This window comes from Aethalodelphis obliquidens, unplaced genomic scaffold, assembly GCF_003676395.1.
Source record: "Aethalodelphis obliquidens isolate GAN/ISIS:26980383/991018 unplaced genomic scaffold, ASM367639v1 scaffold55, whole genome shotgun sequence".
Taxonomy (NCBI): Eukaryota; Metazoa; Chordata; class Mammalia; order Artiodactyla; family Delphinidae; genus Aethalodelphis; species Aethalodelphis obliquidens.
Window position 1 is genome coordinate 2,588,573 of NW_020837999.1, and position 17,080 is coordinate 2,605,652.

At 41.2% G+C, this 17,080-nt stretch overlaps 1 protein-coding gene across 10 annotated transcripts in view; it reads right to left on the reverse strand.

Moving 5' to 3' along the window:
• Positions 1 to 3: 3 nt before the first annotated feature.
• RASAL2 (RAS protein activator like 2) overlaps positions 4 to 17,080 on the reverse strand; it is a 388,691-nt gene continuing 371,614 nt past the window's right edge. For 4 of the 10 annotated variants that reach the window (XM_027086223.1, XM_027086219.1, XM_027086227.1 and 1 more), the window contains 5 exons: positions 16,822 to 16,956; positions 14,536 to 14,738; positions 13,189 to 13,276; positions 7,759 to 7,897; positions 4 to 7,193 (listed from right to left, as the gene is read on the reverse strand). In XM_027086223.1, coding sequence (XP_026942024.1) covers positions 7,042 to 7,193; positions 7,759 to 7,897; positions 13,189 to 13,276; positions 14,536 to 14,738; positions 16,822 to 16,956 — 717 coding nt within the window. In that variant the 3' untranslated portion in view covers positions 4 to 7,041. Of the gene's footprint in view, positions 7,898 to 13,188; positions 13,277 to 14,535; positions 14,739 to 16,821; positions 16,957 to 17,080 lie in introns of all 10 variants that reach the window. The other 6 variants (XM_027086225.1, XM_027086224.1, XM_027086220.1 and 3 more) reach the window with 4 other exon arrangements.

Genomic DNA, 17,080 nt, shown 5'->3' on the forward strand with positions numbered 1-17,080 from the left:
TTCCCCTCTTGTTTTTTTTAAAGTATTGTGAGATGAGAGATTGTGAAGAGGAAGAATTATTCCTAAATATTGTGACAAAAGCCTCAAGCTGATTTTTGAATATGACCTAAAGGCACATTTTTCAGTGATATCAGATTATAATCATAAGATGTCAGAGCTAGAGAGTTCCTCATAGCCCATCTAGCCAAAACCACAATTTTACAGACAAGGAAACTGATTGGCGTTAATCTGGTAGCTTATTGCAATTTACTCATAGGCCAAAGAAATAGCACCCAGGCAATTCATTCTAAAATCTCACAAACTGAAGTCTCTAGGAAGAACAGGGGTGTGTGTGTGTGTGTGTGTGTGTGTGTGTGTGTGTGTGTGTGTGTGCGCGCCCGTCCGCATGCATGCACAAATGCCTGCCAGGTAGCGGGGAGGGAACTGGAGAGCTTTCGGTGCATTTTGCTGTTGAAGAGCAGGTGCAAATGATGCAATTTGGCATCTGATAAATTTTTTAGTAAAAGTTCAAGTAATAAGACTGCAGTGCTGAGTATTAAGTCTACAAAAGTCAAGAACCGTTTTTTTTTTGGCAGGGGTGGGTTACCAAACCAGAAACCATCTACCTTTTATTTTAAATTAAAACCAATAATGGGAAAATTGGGGTCAAGATGGGGAGTTCCAGCTTCTGGTCACTTTTGTTGGAATATAGCTATCTCATATTAATGGAGAGGATTTCTACCTCACAGATATAAAGGATGGAATTGGTGGGGACAAGGTAGAGTATATTATCAGCTTTAGTAGCATTTACTGATAAAATTTGAAATAGGAGGCAAACAAAACACCTATAGCCAACTTATCCCAGTTCCATGGATGGGAACAGAGAAAACATTGTAACAGACACTCACACAGTGCTCAGAGAGAGATATGGACTAGTGGTTGTTAACCCTATCTGAACTTAGAATCCTGTGGGGAAGGTTAAAAAAAAAAAAAAAAAAAAAAAGCCGGCCCCAATCTTTAGAGAGATACTATTTAATTGTTCAATGGTGGGTCTAAAGGGGCATCTCTACTCTGATTTTTTCAAGATCCCAAGTGATTTTGATGAACAGTCAAGACTGAGAATCCCTGATTGTCATTTGTTTTAGTCTCCTTTGTCATTAAACATTTTTTGTGTGCTGGGGGTGGTGGTGGTGACCTAACAAACTTGATTTCTGTACTTTCCTATTGGTGAAGGTGCTAACGACAAAAGGCAGGTAGCTGCAGGGAGGCTAAGAAAAATAAAGGGTATGGCTGGACATAAAGGGTGGACAGTTAAGGGCTAAGATGACTAGGAGGTTACAAGATAGCATCAACAACAGTTTCTCTCTTTTTGATGTTTCAGATCCAAGAAGTCTTAAAGCTTACATTAGGTCATGAGCAATTCAGATTGAAATGGGTTGGCTTTGAAGTAAACAAAAAATAGCACACATCTACTGTGACCTGGAGTCTCCTCACACAATTTTCTCTGGATTTTGAGTGAATTTTAGTTTTTTAATTCATAGTAAAACAGAAGTAGAAGTCACTAGATATGTGAAGAGGCTAACTGGTGGAATTTCAGACCTATACTTAGCCTGTAAGAAAACTACTTATGGGACCTGCATCCTGGGGTTTTAAAGAATGAAGGAAAGCAGAAGATGGGGGTATTTGGAAATAACCTCGAGAATTACAAGCAAACAAGAACAAAAAACCCCAACTAGACAACAAAAATCCTGAAACAAACCACATTAATCTATTGGGGAATTAAGAGAGGATAGTACTGGTCTGGAGAGCTGAGTGGGGCCATACTTTCAATAAAGTGGAGGACATTTTCTTCACCAGTCACAAGCTAGTAAAGAGATTTCCAACTCTCCAGAATGACGAGCTCTCTAAGGGTGTTATTACAATACAGTATGTGTTAATGCTAGCTCTTTGTCCTACAGCTAAATACTTTTACCTGTAAATTGGGAAATTCTAAGACGCATTGTTCTTAATGTTAAAATATACCTTCAGAATAATGTTCCTGCATACATTTTGTTTCTGGTTTTTCTCCAAGTGTCCTAATCACCCAGATAACATGCTAGAAGTCAAACAGTAATATGTCAAATACAGTAGCAACTTTAGTCTGAAATGTTTAAAGTTAAAGTTTATTTGTATTCTTTGTAGGAATATCAATAAAAGACCTCAAACGTATCTATATCTGTACATGTACAAGAACCGTCAAAAATTATTCACAGAACAAAAATAAATCTTCTTTTAGAACAAACCCAGGTAATGAAATGCAGATATGGATCTCACATATGGAACAATCTAAGTGCCACTAGCACAAAAATATGGCTTTAAAAATAAAATAAAATCTTGGGTTTTGTTTTTCTAATGTGTATTTCTCTTTCTTGAAATAAAAAATAAATTATTTAGAGCTATCATTGTAAAATAGTCATGTGTATTAACACACTCTTATTAAGGCCCTGGAGATGAAAAACAAAATCAAATTTAGAAGTTCCTCACAGGTGTGATTCAGGTTAATGGGCTGCTGTCTGCTTTGAGTTAATTTTAATGTAACTAGGAAATGTCTAAGCACCAGTCAAAATTTAACCTGTACTATTTATTTCAAATTTTCTGCAGGATAGTGGTCAATTAGTATTTAACCTTTTGGTGAACAGGGAATTGAATTTTTTCCCTTGGGAGTTTAGAAGTGACATAAATATGATAGTTATTCTTAAATATTTGTAGCCCCACACAGATGATCGAGGCCCCTAAAACACAGCTTCTGTGGAAATCTTTCTACAACAGATATATCTGGTTTTAAATCCCAAACTAAAACATTTCCTAGGGAAAAACAAGGGCACTGAAAAATAAGAACTGAATAGGAAATTAAAATGCATGCTGAAATCTGGACACAAACGACCACTTGGCTTTCCTTGGGTGGCTCATCGCCAAGCCTTGCTGGGTTGGTTCCTCAAACACCTGAGGATTAACTGATCAGGAACCAAAGCTATTTCTTTCTGTATCCTACTGCCGCATCAGTGATATTCAACTTTCTTTCTGTGACTCCCCAAGGTATCAATAATGATATCTAGGGTTCTTGAGACAATGTCAAGCCAAATTTCAAGTCACTTTAACTTATATATACATATAACACATATGGTACATTTTAAAGAGGAAAGAACCACTGTCATAAAATCTAACAAAGGAGAGCATAAAATCTAAAAAATCTCAAGGAAGTTTGGGAATCACTGCTCTATAAGATGGATTAACATTCAGAAAAAGGAAGCCCTAGGAATCGTGTGTTTTGTGTGGGTACCCACATGTTGTCTACAGAAATGGCCTTTCTATATATCTACGTATTTCGAGATTGGGCAAAGGATATAAATCCTCCTGTTGCCTTGAACCATTGGGCTATGGAGAAGGCTGCTGTGCATTAGTCCCCTTTTGGATCATGTATCTTCCTCAGGTTCTTTCACTCCTCATAAGATATTTATTCTGTCTCATGCAAATTTCATCACTTTTGTCCTTCCTAAACTCAAGAGCATTCCTAACTGGGTCATGACAGAATGCTTCTAGAACTAATAACAATCACTCAGACACAAAAAGGGATTCTATTTAAAAATTCAACACCCCAACATATCTTGCTTTTAAACAAACTGGCAAAATAGGTCCCTTCCATTGACATATTGATAAAAACAAAGTATCCCAAATTCTTGGCCCTCAGGTAAGGGGTGGGAAGGCAACCATTTACTGTTGAAGCGAGCAGGAGACTTCACTATCAGACTTGAAAAAGGGAAGGGGAATGGAGAAGAAAGCCCTTTTGGTTTTCCATAATCTGTAGACGGTGACCCCCACCCCCCCCAAAAAGGTGAAAACACAGGGAAGTTATGGTGTGGGCTCCAGAGCTGCTGAGTCAGGCCCAGTGACAAGCCTAGTCTGGTGTCAACTCTAGTCAGGGTCACATGGGCCTTAGGTAAATCCCAAGGAGGGTTCCTTCCCCAAGTTCAGTCCCACAACCAGCCTTCTCAGAAACTCCAAACTGGACGTAACTGGAACTAAACCTAGATGGAAGGCAGAACAAATTGTAATCAAACTCACTTGATGGCAACTGTCTTGCTCTGGAGCTTCCAAAAAGGAACTGCTCTCAACCCAGTGTGCCTCTGAGGACAGAGTGAGAAACGAGGGTCGCTAGAGCTACAGATCCATAAATAGACTAAGATCTAAAAAGCTTTACTTTTAAAGTCAAGTTAATTCTCAAGGGCATACAGCAGTCCTAGACAGGAAATCCTACTTTTTCTTTCACTGTGCAACACCATTACAGGGAAAGGGAAAGGTAGAAGCAGACTAGAGAAAGCTAATTTTGACCAACTCAATGCCAAGTGAAAGGGCAAAGTTACAGCAGCATGATGACCTCATTTTACCACATTTCCCTTACAACAGACTGCCCTGGACCCCAACAGTATCTTGGTGATAGTGCCTGGATCATAGTAAGTGCTCAAGTGTTTGTCATTGTTACCTAGTTATAATCTCCCCTCCTTCATGGCTTGTATTGCAGAGACTCAGGTAATGTGATGACTTGAAGGAAATGTTACTCCTTTTTGCTGCTTTGGCTCAGAAAGCTTATTGCTCCAGTGAAAATAAAATGGAAATATAAAGCTTTTTTCCTAAATCCTACCAACATTGTCCTTGTTAATGGCCAAATCTGGTTGTCATCTGGACAAGCATTTTGCAAGCACTTCACGGGAATTCCAAATTCCATTCAGCCTTGGTCTATGCTGCACCCCACCATGTGGTGACATGTTGGGTGTCAGAAGGAGTGCAAGACATGCTATCATAATCCACCCACTTCTCTTCAACCATACACCTCCTCCCAGCAAGAGAGGTATGCACTTATCTGGGCTGAAGAAAAGCCAATTAAGCAATACCTCCATAAAAATTATCAGCTGTTGCTGACTTTTTCCATACTAAAAAAAAAAATCTTTCAGAATAAGTTCTATAGACTGCAGCATTCTCTAAAGAAATACTCAGAAAAATATTCGGACAGGAATAGGTTCAAAGGATAATCTAAAATTTAACATCTGGCAACTACACTGAACTCCTAGCTTACCTCTAATTTTATTATTTGTTTACTCTTTTCTCTTCATTCAAGATAACCTGATAATAGAGGGCTGCATAATCTATCCAAACATTTTGGGCATCTAATCTTCCAAAGTAGGCAGCCCTCTAAGAAGCTCCCATAATGCTGACAAGATGTACTGCATCCATCAAAAACATATTTGATTTTGTGTCCTCCAACCCTCCAATATAGTTTATCAGTCCTCTGTCATCCGTAAACACCACCTGAGAGCTTTCAAACCTCCGTGTAAGACATCACCCATGTTACATACTTAAGGCCACTGAAACTGACCATTCTTTTACCAGGTTTTCTGAAGACTTTTATAAAGAATGGCTAGAGCTGAAAATAGCCACAAACAAGAACGGACCTATGTTTACATACCCTCTCCCCAAACACGAAGCACTACTTCAGAATTGGTGATGTTTCTTTCCTATTAAAATAAGTCATTTGGCCACAGTGTGCCCTCAGCTTGGAGGGAAGAGAGAAGAATTTGTAAAATAATGATCACGGGTCAAGAAAATGCACAAGTGCCAATACATGTGGGCATGAAGTCTGCAGATCAGATAAGCACACTGGGCAGCTCCTGATTTAGATCTCTGACTGGCAGAAACAGGAGTGTTACGAAGGGGAAATGTTTTAAAAGGTTGTGGGCTGGGGACCATGGTGAGGTTGCTGAGATGCAAGGCCCAACACAAAGACCCACCTGAGGGCAGTGCTTAAGAGGTCAGAATGCAAGCCTGGGGGTGCGGTGGGAATGGAGGTTTGGTGTCTCTATCGGGGCTTCACCCAAAAGGGGACACAATAAATGTTCTCTCGTCTCCTTATAAGTATTCTGCTATGTGGAAACACTCACTCCAGGTCTATGGCTTCCTCAGGTGTTTTTTTTTTCCCCCTCCTTTCTCCTTTTCCTTCTTAAAAAAAAATTCCTTAAGGTTTACAATTTCAACTAAACATCATTAACTTACTTGAGAAATGTTGTTGCTTTCTCAATATAAACAATTGCTTAGATCTTGCTTAAAGAGATTCTAACCCCTTTAAACATTATATCCAACAGCATAGAAGGCAGGAACTTTTCCTATTTGTGCAGTTATATGTACATATGTGTGAGTATATGTGTATATATACTTGTAAATATAATATCTGTTTAACTTGTAACATTCCATACTTCTGATAATCAAGGTTGCATTCAAGATGACATTTCACACCTCTGGAAAAAAGGAAGTAACTTAGCTTCCATGACTGTTTCTGTCCTACAATAAATCTGTCCTACAATAAAGCCAACGATGACAGCTAGTGAAACTGGGTTATTCTTGCCAAATCTACAAAGAGCATGGGAATAACAGCTGGAATGTGCTGTCCTCCCACTTTTAGTATTTTATTTTTCATTAAGAGTAATCATGACTTTTAAGAGAGCAATGCTTCAGATTTGGATTTCTTTTCCAAATTTTACTGAGGGGATTAGAGGAAGAAGCAATTTAAAAGTTAAAGACTGAGATAAAATTACCCTGCCCAGAGATCTGCTAGTACACTGGGTAAAATCTTTATCCCAAACCAAAATTATAACTTACAAATAGAAAAAAATTTTGATAGGAAATATTCAGAGATTGCTGCCATGGTATGGTATGGTTAGCCCTTTTCTGTATGGAAGAAAGGGTGTTTATTTCGGATGGCTTATGGACAGCATATTTGAATAACCTCTCCAGGGGAGAGTAAACCCTGTTGGTGATGACTGCTCCCACCATGGGGGAGGAAAGGGCAAGTGGGTGTGAAGATGCAGATGGTTTATAGAGACACAAATATTTATAGTTTTGTAAACTCTAAAGAGGAAGAAGAACACCCTTTATTACAGCTGGGGTAAAAAAAAAAAGCCCCCTATCTAAAATGGAAAATTCCCGTCTGCTACAGACAGAAGGAAATAAACAGCAACAGGAGTTCAATAGAAATCACTCTGAAAGTCCAGTTTTGATACAACAGCTCTTATCTGTGTCCTCTGGAACAGTGTATCCCCAAATCAGATAGCTGTCCATCCAGAACCAGTCTTCGTTGCTCAATGGGATAAACTGTTTTGTTTGGATCTCGGTATTTGCATGTTTTCCTAAAGGACAAGGGAACCAGAGTGGGGTTTTTAAACTGGCAGAGGAATCCCTGAAAAACTCATTCTGACAATGTCCTACTGCGGTCTGTGTGCTCTATCAGACAGACACGTGGTCTCTACCAGGTGAGCCGCCAGGCTCATCTCTCATTCACATGTACCTCCTACTTTGCCTCCTCTAACAACTGCAGTGCTTTCAACAAGAGGACAACAATAATAAAAATAGCAATAATTAAAAAGGTAATCTACATTATTAACTTCCTTTGGGTATATTACAGTGGTATTTTCTGTACATGGCCCAGAACTAAGTTCCCTATGTACACAGAGCCGGGGGGGTGGGGAGGAAGCGTCGACCTTGGAAGTCTTAGCCTTATGCCCTGAAAGACAAGGTTCCTTTCTTCATTGGAGAGTTGCTCGCCACCCTGCTGTTCTGAAGTAGCAACATTCTGTAAACCTGGTGGGGCTGGGGAGAGGGCTGGGGACAGGAGAGCGGGCGCATTTCCTTCTGTCTCCTCCCACAGTCTGTCTATTCACAAAGCCCATCAGCAGCTGCTGTTTTTGAATTCACCATTCTCCGTGATGGAAAGCTTGGTGGGGTTGGTGGGGGAGATGCCATTGCGGACCTGCATGCTGTACCGCTCCTTCACTTGGGTCAGCGCGCTCATCAGTCTGGTGTTGGCCGAATCCAGCGACACGATCCGTTTTTCCTACAACACACCAATTATGGCTTTATTCTGGCTCCATGCAGGCAACTACACCATAATATTCTACTGAATGACTGTTCTAATGCTTTCTATCAAACAGCAGTACACATGATGCTTCCCAGACAAATGGAACGTCTCTGCCTCTTTCTGCACCCTAGTCAGGCCAGCTTCCCCTGAGCCCAACGGGTCTGTGTTTATTTTCTCTCTTTTTTCCTTTCAGCATTAGCAGGATTTGTTATTAATCATCCCTTGGGACCCTAGGACATCATGTAAAAATGACACCATGTGTTACGTCAGACTATGAAACAGAGGTGTCAAGCTGCCTTGCTGTATTAAGTACTTTGGGTCAAAACTAAAACATGGGAATTAGGTGGCAAAGAAAGAAGCACCAGAGGTTTCATTTCACAGAGGAGAAGTGCATGTGATCTATGGGTTCTTAGACCCCGAAGGGGCACATCAGTCACATTTGGAAAGAATTCACATGGTGCTCAAAACTGAAACAATACATGGTGGCAGTTTATAGTCACCAACAAAGTGAGGATGCAACAGCAAGAGGGGGAGAAGCAGCCAAAAGCTCAGACCAAGGAGTTATTTGAATATGGGAAGGGAGATGTGGCCAAAGGGGGATGCCAGAAACATAACACATGAAAACAAACAGAGAACACAAGCTCCTAGACTCATTCCAGCTCAGAGGTACTCCAGGAAAGCTACCCAATAAGGAGACTGCTTTCATTTTACTTTTGAATCTTGGGGGGGAAAAAAAAAAAGGCTTAGAACAAATATTTTGGAACCAAAGACTGTTGAATACACAAAAAAAAACCAAGAGAAAAAAGAGGGAAAAAATGGCAATCTAGAGAAAAGTAGGCTCATCTAAATTAAACAAAAATAAAAATCATCCCATCAAAATATTATCAGTCTCACAAAGACTAGGAGAGAAATCCTAATCTTAGCTTCACCAGCTAGGTAAATCATCCTAGAACCTTTCCTACATGAAGTTGCCATTTTTTAGAAAACAAGTTAACGCTGAGAAGGACAGTCTTTACCTACATCTATGATATCAAAAAAAAAAGAAAACAAAAGCATGTGAGGAACAATCCTTAAAGCCAAAAAGAGCTTTTCTACCCAGGGAGTGTTTTAATTTACTCAGGGAAAAGCATGGTAAGGATAGTCATGGTCAGGTTCAGAGAGTACATACAAGGGCTGAGGGTTAGATGCTATTGCTTGCTGTTACAGCATAGCTCCACAGGGCCGTGAGCAGTACTGCTCTGCCAGAAATGTGCTGCCCAAGGATGCAGAGTGAAGACCACTGCCCTGGGGGGCAATTTAGGTAAAAGCATATGCAACAACAGCATCAAGTAAGGCTTCCCTTTAATCTCCTGCTTTGGGGGTGGGGCGGGGATCTATATGGCAGCAGGGCTGGTGGTCACAGTTTCAAAAGTATGAAAAAAACTAGCTCACACTTGTTATTATTAACATTTTTTTTTTTCCTTTCCTTGATGCAGAACTCAGGTGGTAAGATACAAAAAAATCAGCATTATTAACTAACCCCTAATCTAGCCTAAGATGCTTTTTACTTTGGAAAGGTAACTTGTTTTAAGGATAAGCAAAACTCAAAGAAAGAAAGAACTACAAGGCTTTAAAAAATAATAATTAAAAAAATTACGGCCAGTGGAATTTACTGGGATAACAAGTATAGATCTTTTAAAAGTCAGTAAGTAAGGGTTGGCCAGTGGTTACCAGAAGAAAAGGGGTGGGAGCCAGATATGATGTTTCCCCCTATGGTTAGAAATGATCTCTAAGCAGATAACCTGGTAATATCTAAAAATGATTAAAAAAGAAAAGATATATCAGTATTAGGATAAATTATAATGCCTCAATTCTAAGGAGTGCAGGATTCTTTAGGGTTGATCCAAAGAAATTAGGTATTCATGAAAAATTATTTGATTCTTAAAGGGTCAAAAAAGGCTAAGAATGATTTTCTTTATTTATTTCCTGCAAGAGTAACAGCTGAAGTCAAGCAGCCCTTCTACTAAACAGTTGAAAGTTTCCAAGTGGAGAAACTCCCTTCTGTAACTCCCCCCACTGCCAACCTTTCAAAGTAAAACAAAAAAAAAAAAAAAAAAAAAATCAAACAGGGACTTTTGAAAGTCAAGTTCAGTTGGCAAAAGATGGCCTTGACTTCTCCATTCTGCCTGGATTGAACGGCAAAGCAATCTAGTTCCTGCCTGACAGGAAGGATTTCAAGTGTGGGGAGTGCAGGAGCTGGAATGTGTAGGAGGCCAGTGCACCGGGCCAGGGCTGGGAACTGCTCAGCTAGAGAATGGACGGGTTACTTGCCTGTTTGCATAATCTCATCTCCATTTATGACCTGTAATTTAACACAGCGGAGATATCACTTGCAACAGTAACTAGGCAGCTGCTTGCTTCTCCTAGGAGGAAGTTCTCCACCTGAGTCATATAGAGAGATCCGGGGGTGGGGTGAAAGGTGGCACAGTCCCTGGTCTGATGTTTAAGAAATGGTCCCTTAGTACCATCACCAGGATCTCCATGGTGGTGCTACAAGGCCCAGGACAGGGTCACCAGGGGAGTACTCATCCTCTCCCAGTTCCAATAGAAAGTGGCTGACCCCGGTGGGGCCTTTGGAGCATAAACTGACTCGAGGAGATGGAGAGGCTGAGTTCAGGGACCAGCCTTGTCTGTAGGGGCACAGGGCTGCTGAGAGAGAAGATGGAAACCAGTTTGCTGGGTACCTGACCTGTCCTGTTTTGGGAAATATTGGGCCCATTGCTAGTATAAGGAAAGCAATTCATTTCAGAAATATTTTTTAACTGCCAGTGGCACCAAGGCAGATGCCAGGGACATAAAAGTATGGGTTCCCTCACTGGAAAGCTTTCACCCCCAAACATGTCCTCATTCTATTAAATAATGCCAGAAGGGCTGCTCTGCTCCATCAAACACTTAAGATGTAAGATTTATCCTTTCAAAGGAAAAGTCATTTGTTACAAAAGACACTAAAGGATTTTCATAGTCTTTTGCTAGAATAAGATTTTAATGTATCAGTGAGACAACAGCTGGAATTGGGAAACCTTCCTTTTAAGGAGATTATAATTTTTTAAAAAACTAGTTTTAGTGTTTATCATCTGTGCTGTGCATGGTGCAGTGGTTTTCAAAATGTGGTCTAATGGATTCTCCAAGTGTTCTTTAGGGATCCATAGTGAGCCTCCAGTAGAAAATTTATTATACAGTAATAAATTTCGTTGAGAGAAGCCCTTGTTCTTGAATGGTCAGCAGGAACAGCTGGAAAGCCATCTATGGGAGGCACCTCTGGTTCCGCCAAAACAGTCCACAGAATCAAACCATTTGAAAACCACTGCCTGAAATATGGACCCAAACTGTTATCTAGTTTAGCCAGACCACAAGTCTGACATTGACTGATGCTTTGAGGATAACAGTTCTCCCATTCCTGAATGGTGACGTCCTCGTGTTAACTGAGAGAAGGTTCTTACTTTCCAGAGTTTTTGAGCCCTGATGAACCTGATTCCCTCCCTTGCTTTCACTTTCTATGCCTATGACTCCTGCTCCATACCCAGTCGTCTTACTCTAGACGTCAAAATGGGGGCAGGGGTGGGGTAGAAATCTTCAGAAGCTAATGATGAGGTTGTCTTGACAGGCAACCGAGAAGGTGGAAATGCTGTATGCACAGAGCCATGACTACGACACCCCCAAGCTCCCTCTGCTTAAGACTGACTCGGTTTTAGACAAGCTGAAGTTATTAAAACGGTCTGTATGATTTCATTAGAACTAAAATCTATTCGGGTGTAGTTATTAATAGAACTCTCTCTGCTTTACACTGTCACATTGAAGATCCCAAAGTGAACACTTATCAACACTTGTTTCCCTGACTAAATTGCCTTCTTTATCCAGACTGTTTCTCTTAAGCCTCTCAGATGAATTTTTACAGTGTGCCTGTCGAGAAGGCCTTGTCTCTGCTACCCTTCCCTCACCTACCTTGGGGACACCTAGAAAAGTTTAAAAAATGGACCAAGTAAGAACTTTCTTCTGATTCTTAGGAGGTCTAAATATCCAGAAACTGCAGAATTCAAAGGTCCAAAATATTCTGGGAACCGTGCTGACGAGAGAGCATCACAACTCACCCTCGACTGCCGGGTCTCGTGTATGTGAGGGAGTAGGAGGCCCATGACGCACTCTTCCCATGGCTGTGCTTTCAGCCTTACTCCCAATTCCTTTGAAAAATAAACCCCATCCCATATTAGCCCTGTCACGAAACTAGACTGGGGGTAAAATGCGTGTTTAAGAATACTGGGGGCTCTGCCATAGACTGACTACTGGCTGATAAGGAGAGAAGAAAGTTGGACATAAAGTCCTTGCTCCCATTTTTATTTCAGAGCTGAGGGAAATGATATGGTACTTAAGGGTGAGAAACGCAAACCTGGCTGGGTGGTCTTCAGGGAGGTGATACATTCAGTGGCCAGACCAGCCACATCCAAGCTGCACTGCCGTTTTTTATTTGTTTCACTCTAAGAAATACAACCATGTTTTGCACTGATAAAATGAAAAAGGAATTAGAAACATTTCCTGCCTCCTGGATTTTGCTCTGATCACTGACGTGAACCTGGGAGGGGGTGCTCTTGGCAGTCATCCGTCATGCCATTATTATCACAGGTAGAAGCTGCAGTGAGCAGAGGCCCAGGTTCTGATTTCATCAACCAAAAGAGGCTCTCCAAGCACAGCGCCAACAGAGAAGGGCAGCCAAGCGAATCCCAGGCATCAATGCCAAATCCGGAACCAAAAGAATAACAAGGAAGGGTACCTTTTACAACCCTGTCTTTCCCCTGCAGCTAGACTACTGTTTGGGGCCAGAGGCTGATGGCACAGTGGACGTGACTGACAAGACTGTGAACATCATAGCCAAGCAATGGTCAGTGGAGGTCACAAGCCAGACACATGCAGTGTACTCTTCACAGGTACCCCCTTAGAGAATCCCCTCCTTTCCAGAAGGAAAGAAGTAAACCCCATCATGCACTAGGTTGAGATTTGTCGAGCAACTGCACTAAGCACGCTAAAACTTTGCTAGGTTAACAGACTTGTCACCAGTAAAGGAAAGAAAAGGTCATAGAGGTCACAAAGAAACTCTTTTACTCTTCACAAGGTAATGCTGAGAACTTTCCAGTGACCTATTGTCCATCATGTGCCTTGGCATTTGCAAAGGGTGGGAAGTCAGGAGATAAGTTATTATAAACAAGTGCCTTCCACTAGACTAACAACCTGCTTACCTGTGCATCAATTATTTTTTGCTTTGCATCGATAACTGCTTGCATCTCAGCATGATCCTTCTTCAATTCCTCTTCCACAGCCATTAGCCTAGAATGGGGTAGTAAGGAGAGATCAATATCTTCAAGGAGAGAGCTGGCTAACGTAGAGGACAAGAAACCCACACTCAGGACAGCTCAGTACTGCCACTCCTTCCTAGTACAAGATCTGCAACCACGCTCTATCTTCTCACCCACCTTAGAAGAAGACATCCAAAGTTGATTTCTCTACTGGGACTGGATTTTTACCTCCTCTGGAACAGCATTCCCACAATTATTATCTCCCTCTTTTCTATCAGATCCTTTCCTCAGCACAACTTATTTCATCTTAAAATAGCAAACCAACCCACAAAAACCAAACCCTCTCCTAATCTTGTTACCTTGTAACAGCTGACCTTTCTCTTCCCCTGAACAGCTAAGTTTCCTCAGAGCGTACTCTACACATAGTAGGTCTACTTTCTCTTCCACCATTCACATCTTAGCCCCCTGATGTTTAAACTCCATGAAAAGCCTCTCGGTAAGACTGCTAAATACTTATGTGCTGCTAAAACAGCAAACCTTCTCTGACTTTAAGTTACTTGACCTGCCTACAGCATTTAACAACACTGAAGCACAGTGGTCATGAGCATGGACTCTGGGGCTTGACTGCGTGGTTTCAAATCCCAGCAGCAACACTAAGTGACCTCGGGCAAGTGACTTAATGAATTTGTTGCCTGTTTCTTTATTTGTAAAATGAGAATAATAATAATGCCTACTTCAGAGGTTGGCATTAATCAAATTATTATTAACAGATTAAACAAATTTTATCTGTAAAGTGCTTAGAAAAGTACCTGGCCCATAGTAAGTGCTATGTAGTGTTTGGTAAAATTGTCCCCTCCCTTAGTCTCCCTTGGACATCCTTGGCCTTCTCCTTCGATTCTCTGGCCCTGAAGACATCCCATGAAACTCCCTTCCACCTCTCTGGGCTTGCTGTAAAAAACTAAGTTAGGCTTTGACATTGAATATGTACATTTTTAAGATTCAGTTTTCCTCTAAGACCTCTCAAGTGAGTCACTAAGTTTTAATTTTTTCTAATTGTTACAACTAAAGGAAAATAGACTACCTCTATCTTCAAAGGAAGTGCACTAAGGTCTCACATTAGAAAAGTGTAAGAGATATAGTCAGCTGTCGCCTTTGTACCAAGTACCACAGAGGACATGCAGAGCTGCAAATGGTTTTTGCTGCCATTGCTTTAGGATTCTCTGGGTCATCGTCCCACCTCTTTGCAGCCCTAGCTACCTAGCCCACGTCCACCACCAGGTGACCTCTGACCTGCTGATGATGCTCTTCATCTGGCTATCCTTCTCCTCCTGCTGCCTGCGCAGCCGCTCCTCGCTGTCCTCCAGCCGGGCCTTGTACTCTAGCAGCAGCTTCTGCATCTGCTGCTCCTGCACCAGCAACCGGCGCTCATACTCCTCTAGCCGCCGGCTGGACACTCGCAGGCGCTCCTTCAGTTTAGTAATTTCCTGTTCGTACTAGAGCAGAGGAGAAGAGGCACCACAGACAAGGAGAGAAATACTGGAGTTACGCTGGTTTTAGACGTTAGTGATTTATTTTTTATGATAGAAACCCTAGGCAATGGAGCTGGATGCTGCCTGAATTGCCATTCCACGGGCTGCTGACGTTCTTTAAAATTATCAACAGGCATCACTTAGGAGCTCTGCCCGCCTCCTAAAATTACACTTTTAGTCTTACCTTGGCATTCCAAATCTATATATTTATGTATCACTCTCCACATTAAACTACCAGTTCCTGCAAGCCACATCCAATCTGTGACCGTATCAAATGGGAACAGGAAAAAAAAAAGATCAAGCATTTAGAAGCCTGACATATGACTTAAAATAAGCCAAAAGCCAGTTGTCTACGTGAGAAAAGATTTCTGTATCATCACCTGTACTGCAGGATCTCTGACATGCCTTCACTCATCAGACTACCATTCTTTCACCCTACTAGAGCCAGCCCTTTAGAGAGCAAGCAGCACTTCTATAATGTTAAGTTACTAAATCAATAAATAGAATTTTATGGCAGAATAGGCTATTGCTGCTTTCTCCCCAGCTATAAAAGTGTAAAACATTCAGGTCACAAGCTCTAAGCAAAAGGCCTACATGTTCTCTGGGGCTGATTAATATTGCCTCTTGGCCCATTTTCATGATATCGTTCATCTGCCCAGTTTGCTACTGCTTGTTGGAACACATGTCTGTTTTCTCACTAAAGCTTTATATAAATTTATATTCACTAACGCTTTATATAATTCAATTGGTTACATGGCCCTTTCTTGTACTGAAGCTGCTGTGCGTTGGGGTTTGAGTAACTGGAATGTCAAATTTCTGGGTGAGGTGAGAAGCATTAAGCTGTCTTGTATATGGCCTATTTAAATTCATTAGTAATTAATGATAAATCTGTATGCTGCTTTGTAAAATGCAATGTATTTTTACATAATATTCCATTTAATTGACAATCAGACAGTTAGCTTCTGCTTATCCAACGTCATGGTCCTACACTATGCTTATTAATCCAGAAGGTCAAAGATGACAGTTCTTATACAGTTTGAAGAGGTAGACTACGTCAATAAGAATAGTTTAGGTTCCTGCTGATAAGTAAGCAGAAGCTACTTGTCTGGCTGTTAATGAGGTAATGCCATACATGGTGTTAATGTTCTTGTTTGATAATCCTTATTCTTCATGTCAGCTTTTCTTAACAAAACAAAACGAAACAAAACTGAAGCAATAGATAATGTCTTTTTTTTTTTTTAGCCAGTGTCTTTTAAAAAAATAGCTATAGTGTTAGAAGCTCTTTACCCAGAAAAGGTGAAAAGAAAAACAAAAAAAGGGACTTCCCTGGTGGCGCAGTGTTTAAGAATCTGCCTGGCAACGCAGGGCACACGGGTTCGAGCCCTGGTCCAGGAAGATTCCCACATGCTGCGGAGCAACTAAGCCCATGCACCACAACTACTGAGCCTGCGCTCTAGAGCCCACGAGCCACAACTACTGAAGGCTGCAAGCCACAACTACTGAAGCTCATGTGCCTAGAGCCTGTGCTCTGCAACAAGAGAAGCCACTGCAATGAGAAGCCTGCACATCGCAACAAAGAGTAGCTCCTGCTTGTGGCAACTAGAGAAAGCCCTTGCACAGCAACGAAGACCCAACGCAGCCAATAAATAAATAAATAAACAAAGAAAAACAAAAAAAAGACAAAATCATTACAAAGATATAGAAAGGAAGTCTAGTCCAAGGGTAATCTTGACTTTGGTTAGTTATACAGAAACACTAAATATTCACCTAGAATGACTAGAAACGAGTAGCAGAGTTTTCTCCAAGTTAAGTCACCTCATATTAAAAAAAAAAAAAAATTAGAGCTAATCCTCCCACCCCAGCTTGATGGACATTTCCGCATATTTTCAAACACAGACACTACCTGAATTATACACAGATACGTATATAAGGGTTAACATAAGAGGTGGAGCTGAAGTTGGGGACCCTGGGGAGATCATCTCCTTGGCTAGACGACCCTTTGGGTGGCCTATCACTGTGTGGGCAATAAAGACAGACTAGGTTCTACCTTCTCAGCATGCTTGGCTTCATCTTGATTTTGCTCGGTTTCTTCTACATCTTCTTCATATTGCCCATTGTTCAGAACCCAGGCTGCTGTCCTCTCTACTGGGGACATTGTGGCAGAGTCCACAGGTGACTGAACCTGCGTCAGAAATACCTATTAGCATCTCCAAAAAGAGCTCATCCACAGTTAGGTTTCACAAAGAGAGCTATTCTTAGAAGACATTATTGTGATCCCTGTTTTCTGTTAAATGTTCCCAGTTCTA